The sequence below is a fragment of the Elephas maximus genome, chromosome 1 (genome assembly GCF_024166365.1).
Source record: "Elephas maximus indicus isolate mEleMax1 chromosome 1, mEleMax1 primary haplotype, whole genome shotgun sequence".
NCBI classification, from domain to species: Eukaryota; Metazoa; Chordata; class Mammalia; order Proboscidea; family Elephantidae; genus Elephas; species Elephas maximus.
In genome coordinates, this window is record NC_064819.1 from 122,430,676 (window position 1) to 122,450,663 (window position 19,988).

The window sequence follows — 19,988 nt, forward strand, 5'->3', positions numbered from 1 at the left end:
ATCCCAGAAGGAACACTATCTGTTAACAAACTATCTCATTTTATAGAAGCAAAAACTGAGTATGGGACACACAAGTGGATGAGAAATGATAGCTATTCCAATGTTCCATCAGAACACAAAATCCCTATCAGCTCAAAGAGTTAGACGTAAAAATGTTAACAAAAGCTAATTTGATTCTTTCATATGATCATACTAAGATTAAAAATACAGATTATACTCTATTTGAGAAAGTTTAGGTATTAATAAGAATGAAAGCAGCAGGGAAGAAGAAGTAGATCTCAAGATTCCTCTCCTTAACACAGCCTCTTAACAAGACAGAAAGTTTAACACTGGGAGGAAGACTGATACAGAACTGTGGAGCATGGCAACTTTCATTTAATTCCTGACTCCATCACTTACTAGCTCTGTGACTTCTCTGGGCTTCAGCTTCCTCTCATATAAAATGAGGACAGCAATAGTGTCTCCCCATAGAGATGACAAGAGACTAAGACAATAGGACTCAACAGTGCCAGAGATAAGTGAAGGTAATGGCATATGAGGGTGACTATTATTGCTTAAACCCTTTTATTCACTTACTTGACTTGTTGTCAGGCAAAACTCAATTCCATATTGAACTTGTCAACACAGGCAAGTATTTCCAAATCAACATGTTTGCTTCCAAAGACAATTTCCTCAAAAAATGTTTTAACTATTTTGGCAGAAAGAAATGTAATCAACACATTTTTTAGTGTCTCCTTCCAAGTTTCAAAAATGTGTGAAAATGCAGGAGCCAACATGGCACTATAGACAGAAGCGTCATGCCGTCTTGCTGCAGCAAAGACCCCAAAAATTAAATAAAATAGATAAAAATGACAATCCTTGAACCCTAAGCATCAGATGAAGGCATAAAGAACTCAATCAAGCATCGAATGGAATAAGAAACTGGCAGAGAACAGAGGATGAGGAGAGCTATAGAGTAGAGGCCCCCTACCCGCTAACACAGCACAGATTCACCATCTTGGACTATGGCCACCAAGGACTGCGAACAAGTAGTTATTGCTGTTGTTAGGTGCCGTCGAGTCGGTTCCGACTCATAGCAACCCTATATACAATGGAACGAAACATTGCCCGGTCCTGCGCCACCCTTACAATCGTAGTTATGCTTGAGCTCGTTGTTGCAGCCACTGTGTGAATCCACCTTGTTGAGGGTCTTCCTCTTTTCTGCTGACCCTGTACTCTGCCAAGCATGATGTCCTTCTCCAGGGACTAATCCCTGCTGACAACATGTCCAAAGTATGTAAGACACAGTCTTGCCATCCTTGCCTCTAAGGAGCATTCTGGCTGCACTTTTTCCAAGACAGATTTGTTTGTTCTTTTGACAGTCCATGGTATATTCAATATGCTTCGCCAACACCACAATTCAAAGGCGTCAACTCTTCTTCGGTCTTCCTTATTCATTGTCCAACTTACACATGGATATGATGTGACTGAAAATACCACGGCTTGGGTTAGGTGCACCTTAGTCTTCAGGGTGACATCTTTGCTCTTCAACACTTTGAAGAGGTCCTTTGCAGCAGATTTGCCCAATGCCATGCGTCTTTTGACTTCTTGACTGCTGCTTCCGTGGCTGTTGATTGTGGATCCAAGTAAAATGAAATCCTTGACAATTTCAATCTTTTCTCCATTTATCATGATGTTGCTCATTGGTCCAGTTGTGAGGATGTTTGAGAACAAGGAGTACAGGAAGGCAACTTCACGGAGCTCCCAAGAGGAGGCAGAGCACCCACTCCACACATCACATCCTCTCCCTTCCCTCATACCTATCTACCCAGAGTGCAAGCACAGCACCCCCTAGGCCCCCAAACCCTGCCCCGTATGGCCCCCTGGCCCTGCCCAATGACTCCAGTTCATGCCTCAAACGACCCATCCCTACCCCTCCTGCCCCCGCAAACATTCCCTGCTGTACCATAGCTAAGCAAATGGCCCTGCCACCTGGACAAGCTGGTAAGAAGTACCATGCCCACAAACAAGCCAACAACAGAACATGCCCAGCCCACCTGCCCAGACAAAATCAAGTAAAACAAAAAAGCAGAATGAAACAAACAAATCTACAATCAACAAACTAAGAAAATAATTCCTGAATGTCTTGGAGACAACAGGCAATATCAAACATATCTAAAAAAAAACAGGACAGGATGGTTTTAAAAAACAACCAAAATAAAATACCAGATGACGTTCTGGCAGAAGAAAAGGCACTAATAGGGAATTCGAAACTCTAATAATCAGAGCTCTCCAAGACATTATGAAAGAGATGAACAGAAACACAGATAAAAATAAGGAAAAAACAGATGAATCATGGAAAATACAGACGCAATCAGGGAAGACACAGACAAAGCAATGGAAGAATTCAGGAAAATAATACAGGAACAAAATGTCAAAATAAATAAATAACTAGAAATCATACAAAAACAGCAATTAGAAATCCAAAAGGTGAACAAGATTTCACAAATGAGCAGTGCAATAGAAGGTTTTAGGAGCAAGTTTGAAACAATGGAAGATAGGATCAGCAAAATTGAAGAAAAATCCTTCCTTGGATACTACATTCTTTGAAGAAAAATCAGAGAAAAGAATGAAGAAAACTTGATAACGACATGGGATGCAATCCAGAGCAAAAATGTTCGTGTGACTGGAGTTCTAGAACAGGGAGAAGAACGAAACGCAGAGAGGATCATTGAAAAACTGCTGACAGAACTTCCCTAATATCATGAAAGATGAAAAGCTGGCCAACTAAGAAGCTGAACGAACCCCATATAGAACAGATCCCAAAAGAAAGTCACCAAGACATATCTTATCGCCAAAACCAGAGACAAAGAAAGAATCTTGAGAAAAATGAAAAGTCATATAGAAAGGGGAAACAGTAAGACTAAGCTCTGATTACTCGACAGAAACCATGCAGGCAAGAAGGCAATGAGGCGACATATATAAAACCTTGAAAGAAAAAAATTGCCAACTTAGCATAATATATCGTGCAAAATTCTGATGCAAATATTACGGCAAAATTTGAACATTTCCAGATAAACAGAAATTAAGGGAATATGTAAAATCCACGCCAAATTCACAAGAATTATTAAAGGGAGTCTTTCAGTTACAGAACCAACATCATCAGACAACCTGAATCTGGGACACAGGACAGCATCAGCCAGATATCAACATTGGTAATGAACTCTCAAGTATTAAAACAAAACTAAAAGATTTATAACAGGGAACCAGAGGCATCAATCTGTAAATGATAACAACATCAGAATAATAAAAGTGGGAATAAACAGTACAGGTACAGAACTTTCAAATGGAGAGACAGTCAAGGCAATACCAAGTTTAAAAAGATTGGTTTAAACTTATGAAGACAGTGGTAATATTCAAAGTAACCACAAAGATAGTTACCAAACTACTCATCAAAATAAAGAAGAAAAATATAAACTCTCAGTAAACAGAAAATCTACAAAAACAAAAGATACCCACAAACAAAAGGAATTCAGCACAGGAGAGTAAGAGGAACACATTCCACAAAAAAAGCACTACAAAATAACAGTAATAAACTCACACCTATCAACAATCACACTGAATGTAAATGGCTTAAATGCACCCGTAAAGAGGCAAAGAGTGAGAAAATGGAAAAAAAAAATAGGGTCATCAATATCCTGTCTACAAGAAACATACCGTAGAAACAAAGACATAAATATATTAAAAACCAACGTGTGCAAAAAAAACATGTCAAGTAAACAGCCACCAAAAAAGAGCAGGAGTGGCAATATTAATCTCAGATAAATCAGACTTTAAAAAAAATTCACCCTAAAAGACAGGGCAGGGCATTATGTAATGATTAAAGGGACAATCCACCATGAGGACAAAACCATAATAAGTATCTACACACCCAATGGCAGGGCTCCAAGTACATAAAACAAACTCTTACAGCACTGAAAAGGGAAACTGACAGCTCCAAATTGTAGGTGTTATAAATTGAACTGTGCCCTCCAAAAATGTGTGTCAAATTGGCTAAGCCATGATTTCTAGTATTGAGTGATTGTTCACCGTTTTGTCATCTGATGTGATTTTTCTAGGTGTTGTAAATCCTATCTCTATGCTGCTGATGAGATTAGCGGCAGCAATGTTCATGAGGCAGGGCTCAATCTACAAGGCTGGATTGTGTTTTGAGCCAATCTCTTTCAAGATATAAAAGAGAGAAGCAAGCGGAGAAACATGGTGACCTTGTACCACCAAGAAAGCAGCACTAGGAGCAGAGTGCATCCTTTGGACCTGAGGTTCCTGCTCAGAGAAGGCCCTAGACCAAGGGAAGATTAATGACAAGGACCTTCCTCCAGCGACAACAGAGAAACAAAGCCTTCCCCTGGAGCTGACACCCTGAATTTAGACTCCTAGCCTACTAGAGAGAGAAAAAAATTCTCTTTGTTAAGGCCATCCACTTACGGTATTTCTGTTACAGCATCACTAAAGATTAAAAACAGTAGGAGATTTCAAAACACCACTGTCAGTAAAAGACAGAACATCTAGAAGGAAACTCAACAAAGATACAGAAGAACTAAAGGCCACAACCAACCAACTTGACCTCACAGACATATAAAGAACACTCCACCCAACAGCAGCAAATTATACATTCCTTTGCATGCAAATGGAATGTTCTCTAGACTAAACCACATCTTATGACACAAAGCAACCCTCAACAAAATTCAAAACACTGAGATAATACAAAGCATCTTCTCTGATCACAATTGCCACAAAAGTAGAAATTAGTCACAGGAAGAGCAAGGAAAAAAGATCAAATATGTGGAAACTGAATAACACCTTGCATAAAAAGCACATGGTAATAGAAGAAAGCAGAGATGGAATCAAAACCTTTGGGACACAGCAAAGGCAGTGCTCAGAGGTCAATTTATAGCAATAGATGCACACATCAAAAAAGAAGAAAGGGACAAAATCAAAACTTTAGCTATACAATTTCAAGAAACAGAAAATGGCAAAAGAAGCCCACAACCACCAGTAGAAAGGAAATAATAAAGATCAGAGCAGAAATAAATGAAATAGAAAATAGGAGAGCAATGGAAAGAATGAACAAAGCCAAAAGTTGAAAGGATCAACAAAATCAACAAATCACTGGCCAAACTGACAAAAAAAAAACAGGAGAGGAAGCAAATAAGACATGAAATGGGGGGCATCACAACAGACCTAACCAAAATAAAAAGGGTCATAACCAAGTACTATGAAAAACTATACTCCAACAAATTTGAAAACCTGGAGGAAATCAACAAATTTCTAGAACCACACTACCTACCTAAACTAACAGAAAATCTGAAGCGACCCATAAACAAAAGAAGAGATTGAAAAGGTAATAAAAAAAACTCCCAACAAGAACAACAAAAGCCCTGGCCCAGATGGCTTGACTGGAGAATTCTACCAAACATTCAGAGAAGAACTCGCACTGGTATTACTTATGCTATTTCAGAACACAGAAAAGAAAGGGATACTTCCAAATTCATTCTCTGAAGCCAGCATAACCCTGATATGAAAACCAGGCAAAGACACCACACACACACACACAAAAATTATAGACCAGTATCTCTCATGAATATAGATGCAAAAATTCTCAATAAAAGCCTGTGAGCATCCACCTAAGATGTGTCTACTGGTCCTGCCCCATCTGGGGCAAGGGAGAATGAAGAAATTCAAAGACACAAGGCCAAAGGACTAATGGACCACAACTACCACAGCCTCCGCTAGACTGAGTCCAGCACAACTAGATGGTGCCCAGCTACCACCACCAACTGCTTTGACAGGGATCACAATAGAGGGTCCCAGAAAGAGCTAGAGAAAAGTGTAGAACAAAATTTTAACTCACAAAAAAAGACCAGACTTACTGATCTGACCCCGAGAGTACGGCCCCTGAACACTCTTTTAACTCAGTACTGAAGTCACCCCTGAGGTTCACCCTTCAGCCAAAGATTAGAGAGACCTTTAAAACAAACAAAAATACATGTAACTGAACTGTGCATGTGAGACTAAATCGGCATACCAGCCAGTCCAGAGGCAAGGCTGAAAAGCCAGGAGGGGACAGCAAATCTGGATGAATGAAAATGGGGAACCCAAGGTCGAGAAGAGGAGAGTGCTGACATGTCTTGGGGTTGGCAACCAATGTCACAAAACAATACGTTTAATGAGAAACCGATTTGCTCTGTAAACCTTCATCTAATACACACACAAAAAAGTGTGAAAATGCTCCACAAAATATTTTTAACTGTAAAGACGGCAGAAACACTTTGAAAATTCTATCTTGTTATAAACTGCCTATCTAAAAGGAAGAGTTAAATAGAACATAAAAGCAATTAAAAGTTAATAAAGCTCAAATTCTAATGCTCTAAATTGACGGCTACCTTTAGCAAATGCTCATCTATTTCTTATTCACATAGGAGAGAAAACTAACATAAACATAACTACTTTTTTTGTGTAGAGAAAAGGATTTTAAAGTTTTTCATGTCCTTGATTCAACTGAAAAAAGAGAGCCATTAAAGTGCTGGTAAGATACAAATTCTATACAGCAATTTTATGACTAAATTTTCAAAACTTGGTTTGAAATCCAAGTAATAACTAGAAGTAGTCAAAGAATCAGTAAATGTATTTTCATCTTTAAAAAAGAAAGGCAAAATAGTTCAGAAAGAAATGAGTTAATTAGCCAACAATAAACTGAATGACTTTTGTTTTCAAGACATGTGGAGCAAAGCTATTACATGAAAGAAAAAACACATTTAGAGTTTATCCTATTCCTTGAATTCTAAGTATGAATTCTGTAGCCTAAGCATCATAAAAACTCAGTTAAGGGGAAAAAAAATAAATATTATATTTCAGGGAGACTGAACATTCATGCATTCCTCACAGATTTTGAGAGTTCTATGTTTTTAAGTTTTTTTTAATATAAAGCCAATGTAATAAAAATATTCAACTCTTCATCATTCAGAGACTGATCATATAATCTGTATAAATATCCACACATATTCCTCATCCTCCTGTCTTTGGATTCTTTCCTTTAGAACACTACTCTATTCATTAGCAACTCATCAAAAGATGAATAGGAAAAAAAAAAGTAGTTCAATTTTTATTAATATAATCACAGGGTTTGGTGGGAAAATTTAAATTATTCATGGTCATCATTCCAGAAGCTTTATTTTCAGTGACTCAAGTTTATAGCCATGGTCATCTGTTATGAACAAACAATGGGATATAATATATGCACAAAAGTGCTATGCTTTACTGCTCTCAGAGTTCCTACTTTGGGTTCAATACATAACAGGTTCATGATATTTGATAGAGGAAAAAGAAAGGAAAGGAAGGAAGGAGGGGTAAAAACACTTAACAAACAGAAAATACACATGGATTTCACAGAAATTTAAAACTGGAAAAGAAGTATCTGGGAAAAGGAGATGAATAAAAAGTTTGACTTTTTAGACAATGTTGGGTCATATCCAACCAAGCTCTACCACTACTGCTTAAGTGACTTGGGCAAGTTATTTACCCCTGAGCCTCAGTTTCCACATCTGTAAAATGGGGCTAATAATAGAACAAATTCATCGGTTTTGCACTGAAGATTAAAAAATGTAATGATGGAGTAGCTGGTATATTAGTGGGCACTCAACAAATACTGTTTTTATTTTATTGGTATCTTGATCTAGTCCAATATCTTTGTTTTCGGAAAAGGAATCTAAGACCTAGAGAAATGAACAAGACTGCCGAAGTCACGCAGCTCTCTAATAGGCAAAGCCTTACTAGAACTCAGGCCTCCTAGCTTCCAGGCCCACTTTCTCTCCCATACTCCACACTGCTTATCCAAGAATGGAGTGAGATGGCAAATGCTAAACTATAGTGATGCTGGTTCTCAAAATCCAGTGTGTCTTTAGGAAATACGTGAAAGGGTGCCTTAAAAATACATAACATTCTCTCATCCCCACCAGGAGATATTCTGATTAATTCTGGAGTAAGGCATTTTCAATAAACATCTCGAATGATTCTGATACAGTGTCCTCGGGCCACACTTTGAGAAGCACACCTGTAGAATAAGTGTAACAAGTTCCCTGTTCACAGGCCTGACCATTAGAACCACCTGGGGAGCCCCACTCTGATCGATGACATTAGCATCACTGGGAGTGACACCCAGACTTCTGTATTAAAAAAAAAAAAAACCCTCAGGCGACTCCTGTGCGCAGTTAGGTTAAAGAATCAATACTCTATAAACAGGAAAAAAAAAAAAACTATCTTTGCTGAGATCAGCATAACAAGCCTGGGAAGAGGTGGGATTTATGAAACTGAAGAAAGAAGAATGTTTTGTGGCAAAAGCCGAAGGGCAAAGGTAGAAGACCTTGTCACAAGGTACAGGAAGCATGAGTCTAACAAAAGCAGGATCACCTTTGCAGACAATGAGTTCATTACTCCCTGTCACCAAATATAACCTGTCCTTTACCACCTCTGTGTTTAGCACTCACCATTCACAGATGATCCTATGACCATCAACCCCTGCTCTGAACTCACAGCAATTCCCTTCAGTACTTCTTCGGCAACCAGGTAGGTTGTTGTGTCCTATATTACATACTTAAATAGTAATCTCGGGTTTTAGGTTCACTCAGCTACTCCCATTTACTAATGTTGCCTTGAGGATATTACTTAAACTCTTGAGGCTCCGTTGCTTAGTTCTGTAAAACAATCGTCTTTTTTTGCCTATTTCATACACAGTTGTTGGAATGATCAAAAGACACAATGTGTCTGACAGCATTTTTCCAATTCCAAAGCAATATACAAATCCAAGATATTGCTTTTTTTTTTTTTTTTTATCTCTTTATCCTAATGTTTATGAGATTTATTCAGTGGGCATTTGAGAAGTTGGCTAAGCTGCCTCCACAGAACCCCTGATCTTGGAAGGCCACTCTAGACCAGCATATCACAGCAAGGATTTAAAGAGGAGGCAGGCTTGTCACCTGTACTAGAATGACAAATTTCACAGGGTCAGGGGAAGTTCAAGTTAGAGGCCTAAACTGAATCTAAGGTTAAGATAAAGCTCAAAGAACCACACACTATTCTGCTTGGAGGTTAATTTAAAAAATTCATCAAATCTAAAGCTTCATCCAACTGTCTGAGAAAAAGACTGGATCAAACAGGGAAGATATGGAAAAGAACCTCAAGGAACAAATAAAGGGATTGTTGGCTAACAGGCCCGTTTGGAGATGAAATGTTCATAAAGGGGCTGGGAGCTACCATTCTATCTATTTTCCAATCAAAAATGTAGAATCCAACGCAAGATAAAGAGTTTTGTGGACAGTTCTGACCCAAGATAATTAAGCAAACAGAATCAAACATCTCCAGGGTAACAGGAGGAATGTCCTAAGAAGAATAGCTACGCTGTTTGCTCTGACTCCTTGTATGTGACAGAATAAAAAGTCTTTATCTAGACTATAGGAAAATAAGGCATCAAACTCCTCAGATAAAAGAATAACTGTCCCATTCAGCTTTGACTTAGAAGATATCAGACTTCGCTATGTGCCTCCAGGTCACAATTATTTAACAAATCTTCTTGGCAGATTTATGACTTATTTTCAAATCTAAGTTTCAAAAGTCATCAGATACATGAATTTGAAAGACAGGTAAAATCTTTGACATGAGGATAACACACACACACAGAGCTTATGTACTACTTAGGAAACAGATTTTAAATATTTCCATCAATCAAAAAACCTCAGGCTTACTTGAAACCAAATTACGCAAAGCCAGCTGGAGAACTTGTGTGAGGGTAAAGCGAACACTTTACATTCATAAACACATAGTAGCCATGTAGTTTTTCCTTTTGAACTGACCTTTATGCTAGACCTACATAGGAAATGACACAGACTGGGTGCTTTCTTTTTAAAATGTTACTACTGTAAAATGTAAACAGAACAGATGACATATACTGGCAAGGTGTGGTGGTATATATAAAAAAGGACGCCTTCAGGAGAACTCAGCTGCCAAGGTCAGTGATGATTGTGCACAGTAAACCTAACAAAACATAGTCTATCACTGTGCAAATAATCTCTGCCCAATGACACAATGGCCCTGTCAAGAATGTTTAACATCAATGAATGCCACTTATGTCTAGATTTTTTGTTAAAGGACAAAGTTATGAATACCTTAAAGACAAAGCCATCAACTTCCATCTAGTAAGTAACATGTAGGAGTTGTTTAGGTAATGGACTTCTCAGGCAGGCAAATAAATCAAGATTCACTTACATTTCACAAGTGAGTAAAAAACCCCAGATAAGTAACTTGTTTAAAGCTAAATATCAGAGTTAGGAACTAAGATCTCAATTTCTTGGCAGTTTGAGTCATACTCAAATTCCTATGACATGCTGCCCAAATGATTTATGGTTTTATACTGGGGCCAGGGAATAACTCACATAACAAAGAGGCAGAATAGATTTGGGCAATTTCATCTGGCCCCACCATCCTACCTCTCATCCACCCCACATACACATAAAATTTAAAGCAATTATACGAGTGTTTCTATGCATGAAAAGTGATGAAGAACTGGAAGCTAGCTTTTCAAACTTATGAATCAGCAAGTCGGTACTGATGGCTCTATCTTCCCTACATTTTCATAAAGCTTTTGCCATATCAACAAGCCCTGGGGATGCAATCGTTAAGTGCTTGGCTGCTAATCAAAAGGTTAGCCGTTCAAATCCGCCAGCCACTCTACGGGAGAAAGATGTGGCAGTCTATGTCCGTAAAGATTACAGCCTTGGAAAACCTATGGGACAGTCTGGCTCTGTCCTATAGGGTCTCTATGAGTCTGAATCGACACAGTTGGTTTGGTTCTGATGGCTTTACTGCCATATCATGACCGCTTTCTAATTTAACTCTTACTTATAGTACAGTTAAGTTTCCACAGATTTATTCTACAGAAAAGTCAAGAAATCTGAACTAGAAAAATTCAAAAGATATGCACTCTCTTAAAACAATGATTTTCTAAGTCTTCCAACATAACAAAATATGTAAGGTTTAAAATTAAAGTGTGTTTAGAGAATGTGGCTAGCACAAAAAAAAAAAAAAATTGTAATTAATCAAATCTAAGGCTAAGAATATAGGGTCGCTATGACTCAATCGACTCGATGGCAGTGGGTTTGGTTTTTTTAAGGCTAAGAATAAATTGCACCAAGAACTCTACAGCTTTCACATAAATATGAAAATAACTTAAAAAAGACAAATTATAGAAACTCAGTCAAATGTTCAGTACTTGGAATACATTAAACTACTTAAACCTGGTTAACCTTAAACTCTCAGACTCCACGTTTCACTTACCTCATTTCCGTTTGTGTCCTTGGAAGCAAAGGGCACACTGGTACAGAGGGAATGACATCTCTTTTTTTCAAACTGAAAATGGAGTGTTCCATGAGGGCATAAGTCCTCAGTGTTTTGCCTTGCTGGAATACTGCTATCACTTTTTGATGGGTTTTCAGTAAACTGACTTTTTTCAAATGATCTCTCTGTGTCACAGTGAATGGAACTTAAGCTGGCTGCCTTTCGAAAAGAAAAAGCATCAGTTTTTCTCTGGAATGTTATTTTTGCTGTGTTCACATCATCTAAATGTTTCTTCCTTTCTGAGCAATATGAAGTGCTGTCTCTTTCTGAAATCCGTTCATCCAGTTCACTAACTTCAACTTCTGTTTCACTGACTTTAGCAGGAGAAATGTTCGCCTGGTAAGACCAACTGCTTGCAGCACTCAGCAGAAGTTTCTGTTTAACACCGTCAACTACAACTTCTGTCTTTTCTTCCTGAATACCATCTTCCAGTGCTGTGTTAGGGTTAACACATTCCTCCCGTACCAGGATCCTGGATAAAAGAGCTGGCTGTTCTTCTGAAAGCTGAACGTCACTCTTATTGCCACCATTTTCGCTGTTTGGCTCTGACTTGGTGTCACCTACAATTTTCTTGGTTGGTTTTCTTCTGAGATATTTTCTCCCAGGAGAATATTCTTCAGGCCTCAAAGGAGTTTTGGCAGGATCTAAATACTGTTCTTCTTTCTCAGCTCTTACACATCCACAGACATTCCCCATTTGATTTGTAGGAAATCACAGCTGCACGGATTCACTCATTTCAAACTCCAGGGCTTACTTAAATCTTCTCCATTAAGTTCAAAAACTCCACTCTGAATTAGAAGTCCTCACAGACGTCGTGACCATCCTCTTCAGTATGAGGCCATTTTGCTTATGAGAAACACACACGAGAGAAATGCCGTGGCATCTTGCCCAGCCAGGCCCCTGTGTCTCATTAGACACTGTGGCTTATTTCTGGCCACCAATCCTCTTAGACAAACATTACTGCTCACTGTCAAATTACAACGCTGACGAGCTTTCAAGGCAAACCCTTAGCTTTACTGCAGGAGAAGATTCTGACCCTCGCTTTAACTTTCAGTTTTCAGAAATGTAGATATACTACCAAAGTTTGCATTAACCTTTGAAACTACTGGTGACTCAACTAATCTGAGAGCAAACAGAAAGCAAACACAAGAGAGACTTAGCAAAGTGCCTTTCAAATTTAGTTTTAAAGTGCCCTTCAAATTTAGTTCCAGAGTCTCTATAACATATAATGTAAAACACACACATACCCAACTAATTCCGGTAGTTGCCAAAAAAAAAAAAAACTTTGAGAATCTCAGTAAAATATATTCACACTCTAAATTCAGAACAGCAGCCATAAAAATAATAGGATAATTCAACAGCTCAAGAGATAATAAATGATAAATGCCCAAAATATGCTAATAAAATTATTCCTAAAATCAATCTTTTAATATAGTTTTCAGTATTTTATCAAGTAATTTAAATTTCCAAACCATCTCCATTGCCTGACAAATAGCTAGTATCATATCTTATAAATCTATAGGATTTTCATATGAGCAAATTACGTAAATTTTATGAGTTAAAGCATGGAACACTTGGCCACAGGAAACACCTGTGCATTCTTATACATTAATTAAGGCAGTTAAACTTTATATGTAACTTTTAAAATTGGACTCTAGTTAAATATTACGCAATTTTACTAGAGCTTTCTTGTATAAATAATAAATCAGTATGGAACCTGGTCAGCTAAGGTGTGCATGTTTCTTACACTACGTCAGAGAATATAAAAAGGAACTTACACATAAGCTGAAATCATATGACTAGTAAAAAAGTAACTGATGATTGCCTTTCTCTAGGTCTTCTAATGATCAAAAGACTGAACTCATTTTAAATTACTAAATAAGAATATTCAATTAAATGGTCACATTTGCAATGAGGGTCCTGATGCTTGTCAGCACCACTCCTTGCAGTATGAGATTTCCTTAGTTATTTAAAGAGGAAATTAAACATTCTCGAGTGCAAAATCTAAGTATTCTAGAAGACAAGCTGGCAAAAGTAAATCCTTGGGTTGGTTGGCTGGTTTTTAATTTCATTATCAATCTCCTGAAAGGCAATGGAACAGTATACAAGATAATTTAAAAATAAAACAGCTGGTTATCTGTACTCACACAACAGAGAGAGCAACCAGTGATTTTCACTCTCCCTACCCTTCCTCTAGTCCCACCAACCTAAACAACTGTGTGTTTTCAGGACATGCACACTGCTCCCCAACCCAGAGATGACCCATCTTGACTCTCTGACTGGAAGCTGGCATTTATCTTGCAAAACCTACCTCTAATACTTATGAGAAATTCCTCTCATTCTCTAATACCCTTCCAACCTTACCACAGCAACCTCTCTTCTTTCTACATTCTTATTTTTACTTATATTGCTAATAGACCCACCACACTCGACTACAGTGAGGGTGACTATGTTTACCTGCAGATAGCCTGGCTGGAAAATAGATTTAATTTGTGATACAACACATATTAAAAATAAATAAATAAATTGGTCTTCAAAAACTACTTTCCCTTATTTAAGTAAAGAATAGGAAAAATAAAGCCCAGTCACTCTGTATAAGAATGATGACCAGGTATTTTAAACAGCCTCATACCTTGGCATAATTGGTAAAATACTAATCTTCGGTTATCACAGCACTGAAAAAAATTACTTCACTTAAACAAGAAGGAATATTTTGATTTTACCAAAACATAGATGTGTTCCATTTTAAATGGTTCTAATTTAAAAATACTGATAATTTAACAGTCACAATACCTTGTAATTTGGGTCCTAAAGTATACTGGATTCTGTAATAGCATGCCATAGGATATCAGAAGTCAAAGCTCTTTTGGTAATTCTATGACAGGTCCTCCTCTCTACTCCAAAGACACCTGAACCCGAAAGGGCTTTCTTAATATCTTATTACTCACTGTAATGAAAAGTGTTAGAGGAGGGCACAGCAGAGCAAGAACACAGAAGGACTCATGATTATATTGGACATAGCCAAACCAGCAAGGAGCCCTGGTGGCACAATGGTTAAGCATTCAGCTGCTAACCAAAAAGATTGGTGTTTCGAACCCACCTGTGGCTCACGGGAGAAAAAGACCTGGCGATTATTATGCTCCCGTAAAGATTACAGCCTAGGAAACCCCATGGGGGCAGTTCTACTCTGTCACATACGATCACTATGAGTTGGAATTGACTCAAGGACACACAACAACGACCAATAATCAAAGTAGCAGTAATGCTAGACCCTTCCACTTCTTAGCGTGAAACCCAGTAAGAATTTCAGAAGAGGCATCACCCCTTTTCTTCTCCAGTAGCAGCCTCTCCAATGTATGCCTTATTTCATTCCTTTCTGCAACATCTGTAATAGCACCTGTAATCACCTCCTCTCTATCAAACACCCTTAATCTCTCCTCTACCAGAGCTCTCTTCAGCATACAAACATGAATGAGATAAATTTGTTCTATCTACTACTGACCTTTTGCCTTAAATTTCCTCAGACTTAGGGTTTAGACATGCTGCAGTCTAATTCCCAACCTTTTACTAACATTTGGTCCATTATTATCTAGATTCTGCTCCCAGTACCTCTGGAGAATCTTCTACTGGAGAATTTTCTCCAAGGTTCCACTGTCTTCCCTGTAGACTAAACTATTAACCTGTACTCAGTCTTAATTCTCTAACATTCTCTAATGGCATTTCATCATGATGACCATCCTTTCTACTAGAAATTTTCTTCCCATTGCTCCTCAATATTACATCTTACTATTCTTACTCTGTTTTCTCAGCCGGATCTTCTTCCTCCTTTACGCCTAATCAGAGGCCTTCTCCAAGTCTCTTTTTGGCTCTCTGCTCTTTTCCACATATGTTCTTCTCTTGGACCCCTCCCCACAGGACCTTTCTCTCTCATACACTGATTAACTACCAGGTTTATTACATGTACCTTTGACTTCTCACCTCTGATCTGCTCACCTATCTCCAATTGCTCAGACAGATACACAGAATCCCATCAAACCTATCATACTGTCAAACCCACCCAGGAAATCACTAGTTTTCCCCTCACCATCACCCATTTCTCTCAGCGGTCTCCTGCTTTGTTTGTTTGTATTTTTGTTTTGTTTTTAATCTCCCAGGCTAAAAAGTTTAAAGTTGTCTTCAGCTAAACCTATTTCCTCTCACCAAGCCCCTTCCTTTCTTTCTTCAAAATGTTACCCCTGGAATTTAATTTTTCATCCCCAAGTTCTGGCCTTTATCACTCTGCTCTGAGATCATCGCCTTAGCTTCTTAGTTTAGCATCTTGACTACCAACTCTGATCATTTCAATCTATTTTACAGGAAAAAAAAAAATATATATATATATATATTTTAATTTTACAGAGAATTGATAAATTCAGTTTCCTAAAACAGTACTTTTCAAATGCAGAGCAGTTAAGTGACTTACCCAAAACCATCACCACTGTAGGTAGAAGAGCCAAGAATGAAACTTAGCTCTGCCTCCCCCAAAGGTTGGGTGCTTTCCCCTGCCCTATAGTGCTCCTGAGTCCGGCATTCAAAATCTAGACACGGCCTGCCTCACCAGCCCAGTCAGGAATGATACGATTGCTCCCTGCTCCTCTGACCTTCCCAACTAGGGTTCTTGCTATTTCAGTCCTACTATAACCTTTTTGTCACCTGTGGTGGATATAGCTACCCCCTGCTTTTTCTGCCCCTGGAGTTTACTGGGGAGCTAGCATACCACTGATAGTACATGCTGCCGCCAGGCAGGGCCTATGTAACAGTTTGAAACAGAATAGATGGGCATGTGTCGCAAATTACTGTTTTTACCGGGTATTGTATGAGGTGGTGCTGATTCACAGACTTTTTGGTAGGAAAAACACAAATTTTTAAAATTTTATTTTGTACACATATGTACCTCTGGACTCTAGGGGTAGAATTTGGGATGATAAGGGGTACACATTTGTACCTCTGGATTCCAAGGGTACAATTTGTGCAACGGGGCATAAAACAAAAACCATATTACCTACCAAACATTCAAACACGCTCCATGATTCAGCATTCCCTCCATTACTGAAAACACACAGTATCAACATCGAATTAAAGGAAAAAATAATTGGGTCTTGAAACGGATAAATTCTGGGCCCCAATCCACCTAGGACTAACAGAATTCCTAAGAAAACTGCTAAGAAACTCCATATGAAATCAGCCTTTTAGCTAGTTCTATTTAGACTTTACCCAATTCTGATAACAAGGGTCTGGCTGTGTACTTCGCTCAGGTTCGTCTACTCTATTTAGACCAAAGTTTCTATAACTTTCCACCTACTATCACATCTATCCTGTTCCCAAATGAACTCCAGGTACACTGTTTTCAACCATTCCTCTACAAACCCTATTTGCCAGTCAAATAGAAAAAAAAAAAAAAAAGGTTTATTCCTCTCAAGATTTGGTTTAAAACTCCAGTTCCTTTCTGAAGCTGGCAAGTTGTCTCTTCTTTCTTGAAGACTCAGCTTCACAATAGCCAAATCAATAAGATGTGCTGTGAACCTACTGTGGATCAGGCCCTGTGCCGTGCATGGGACGTCACGTGATCAGGCAAGTGGTTAAAAACACTAAAATAAGTTCCAAAGATAGGACTCGCCTTAAACCAAATGAAGGTGATTGTTTTAAACACATCATTTTACAAAACTAAAAATCAAAATTAGCCCTCAATTTGTACAGGTTTATTGGCTTAAAATTCATAACTAAATTAATTTGCATTTGCTCTCCTCAAAGCACATCTCTACATAAAACAAACTCTTCTAATTCACATCTCTTTAGGATAATTATACTGCCATCTAGTGTTTACCATAGTTGAAAACTATAACATCAATAAAAAGCATTCTAAATAAAGACTGAATCATAAAATCCTTACATATCTAAACTCGCTCCCCATCCCAGTATCTAAAACATGTAACACTGTCCAATGAACGAACGTTATGTGCCTGTATTGAATAAAATAAAATCTTTGTCTTAAAACTTGAGACTACAAGCACTGTCCTTAAAACTACATTTAAGTTGATCGACAACAGAGGAGTTGCCAGGTTCACAAGCAGCAGGTTATTTGAAAGGAACAATATATCGCTTAAGAAAAGAAGCCTGGAATTTATTTTTCTTTCATAGGACATGAGAGCACAATTCACTTTTTACACGAGCCACTTGAAAACTAGCAATGAGAGGTTAAAGGAAGTAGCAATTAAGGAAAATGGGGCTTACCTGAAAGTGCAAGATTATTGTCCATATTAGTCCCAGTGTCAACTTGGGATTTCCATCTGTTATGTCATCATTTCTAATATTCACTAATTTCACCTGTTTTATATGTGAAGAAGAGATAAAGCAGTGTTTTTCAAATCAGCACGTGTATTATCTTTACCTACCTAAAAGCATTCCAGATTATACAAAGAAAGAAATGAGTGATTTAAATACCAGAACTCCTCAAAATACTGTATTATCTCCCATCTTCAATCATTTCAGATTGAAAATTATAGAGTAACCACAAAAGTAAAGGGTATTATTTTGGTTTTGACTTCTAGGGCAAGTACTAGAAGCACTCACATTTAAAAACAAATGACTCAAGTGAAAAGTCTAAATAATTAGAAATAATTTTGTCTTTTGAAATTAAGCTTTCTTTTGTTCTTATTGTTAAGTACAAAACTACTCTGAATTATCAAATAATTTTAACCACTTTCTCATACTTCTGTCACAAAGGTTAAAAAAAGTAGCAATATTTTTCTATTTACCTATCTTAAACTGGTACCATAGACAAATAAGCAAGTAAGTCACTAGACATTTGCAAGAATGTTCAAATACAAAAAAATAATACTGAGGCTTAAAACTTATCAACTGTCAAACTGTGTGTTTAGGTAAATAAATGTAGTAATAACATCTAACATTTTCTTTCCTGGACAAAACACTGCCAAAAACATTTTGGACAAGGAGATATAATCACCCATTAATCTTTATGGAAACTTTTGCCAGGCTAAAAAATAACAAAGCAAACACTAATAACATTTAAGATATTTAAGCACTGAGCATTTACTAGCACTGAGTAACTATGAGCATTTTAATATTTATAATAAATGAAATGAGAGAAAAATAGAAGTTAGTGTTTCCCGCTCCCTTTTTCTCCCTCCTTTCCTTTTTCCTGCTCCATTAAAAAACAAAATCGCTGCCACCTCTGACTTCTCATTGTTTTCAGTCATTTTCAATTCTCCTGCATTTCTTTTCCTCCCGCTTTTCTACTAATCTAAAAATCACTAAAACTTTGGCCCACTGTAATTCACACTGCCACAAAATCAAGATCATACCCAATATGGTGCTCATTCCTGTCTATGATTTCTCCTGAAACTTCAAACTAGTTGGGGACTGTTCAGAAATGGTTTATTTTTAACTAGTCATAAATTACCAAATATTATCTACTTATAAAAAATAAAATATTGCCTCATCACTATTAAGTATTAAAAATGCTTATACTAAGGCTGATAAAATTCTGAAATAATATTTTTATATTCTTTTTTATTAAGTATAAGAAGATGCTTTTTAAAAAATAAAGTATTGCGTCTCCACTACTAATAAGCATTCTGAACATCCTAGTGCTACTAAAACGTCATTAACTCCCTAGGTAAATGCACTCTAAATCAAACAGGGGGAAAATCAGTAGCTATTACTCAGATGGAAAAGTAACCACTTATAAATTCTTCTGGGCTTACAGCTACTATTAACTTCCTTTGCTTTGCATCAAATGTTTAAAAACATTTTAAAATATTTGCCTTATCAAAGGGCAAGCTTAATGATTACAATTCCCAGGCAAATTTAACCTTTTTCATTCCCTGACATGCTTCTGTGCAGAGTTACTTAACTCACACACGTTTAAGTGATTACAATCTTTGAGAAACATCATACCTGGTGTCTTTTCAAATAGTCAAGTGCAATTTGTACATTCTGTAGTCTGTGAAAACGCATCCGACCTTTCTCTCTGGGCTAAGAATAGAAAAACGCAGGGTATAAGAAACACTGTAATTTCGGATACCGCTGCCCATGCTAAATTAAATGTATTTTCGCTCATCTTAGTATGTCAAAACAGTATTTACTCTTTAGGTAAATCCACAAAATTTTTAAGAGAAACTTTTAATTTCTTTGCATTATCAGGGCTTGAATTTAAACCACTAGAGCTTATTCCCAATACGTTTTATTTAAACATGCTTTATTCCAAATATTTTATTCAAACAAAAGGAAAAAAAAAATGCTACAGAACATACAAACTTTTTCTATTTGCTAATAGTACAATTTCAGCCTAGATTTATTAGCTATGGATGCAAAAATGAATTAAATACAATTCCCCATTTTACCTTCTAAATAAACGCTAATTTCTAACAAGAGGGTTTTTATAATTACATACGTATGGCATGTTAATGAAAATGAGGTAAAGTAGCATGCAGTTAATATAAAAAACACAAGAAGTAGAAAGACAGAGGAGGCTTAACCATAATAGAGGAAGAGAAAAAAGCAAT

The 19,988-nt window shown here is 37.3% G+C and overlaps 1 protein-coding gene across 15 annotated transcripts in view; it reads right to left on the reverse strand.

Moving 5' to 3' along the window:
* The window catches only part of DST (dystonin), a 490,994-nt gene that overhangs the window by 212,973 nt on the left and 258,033 nt on the right, over positions 1-19,988 (reverse strand). For 14 of the 15 annotated variants that reach the window (XM_049894718.1, XM_049894699.1, XM_049894708.1 and 11 more), the window contains 2 exons: positions 19,381-19,458; positions 17,695-17,787 (listed from right to left, as the gene is read on the reverse strand). In XM_049894718.1, coding sequence (XP_049750675.1) covers positions 17,695-17,787; positions 19,381-19,458 — 171 coding nt within the window. Of the gene's footprint in view, positions 1-11,364; positions 12,631-17,694; positions 17,788-19,380; positions 19,459-19,988 lie in introns of those variants that run through there. The other variant, XM_049894734.1, reaches the window with a different exon arrangement.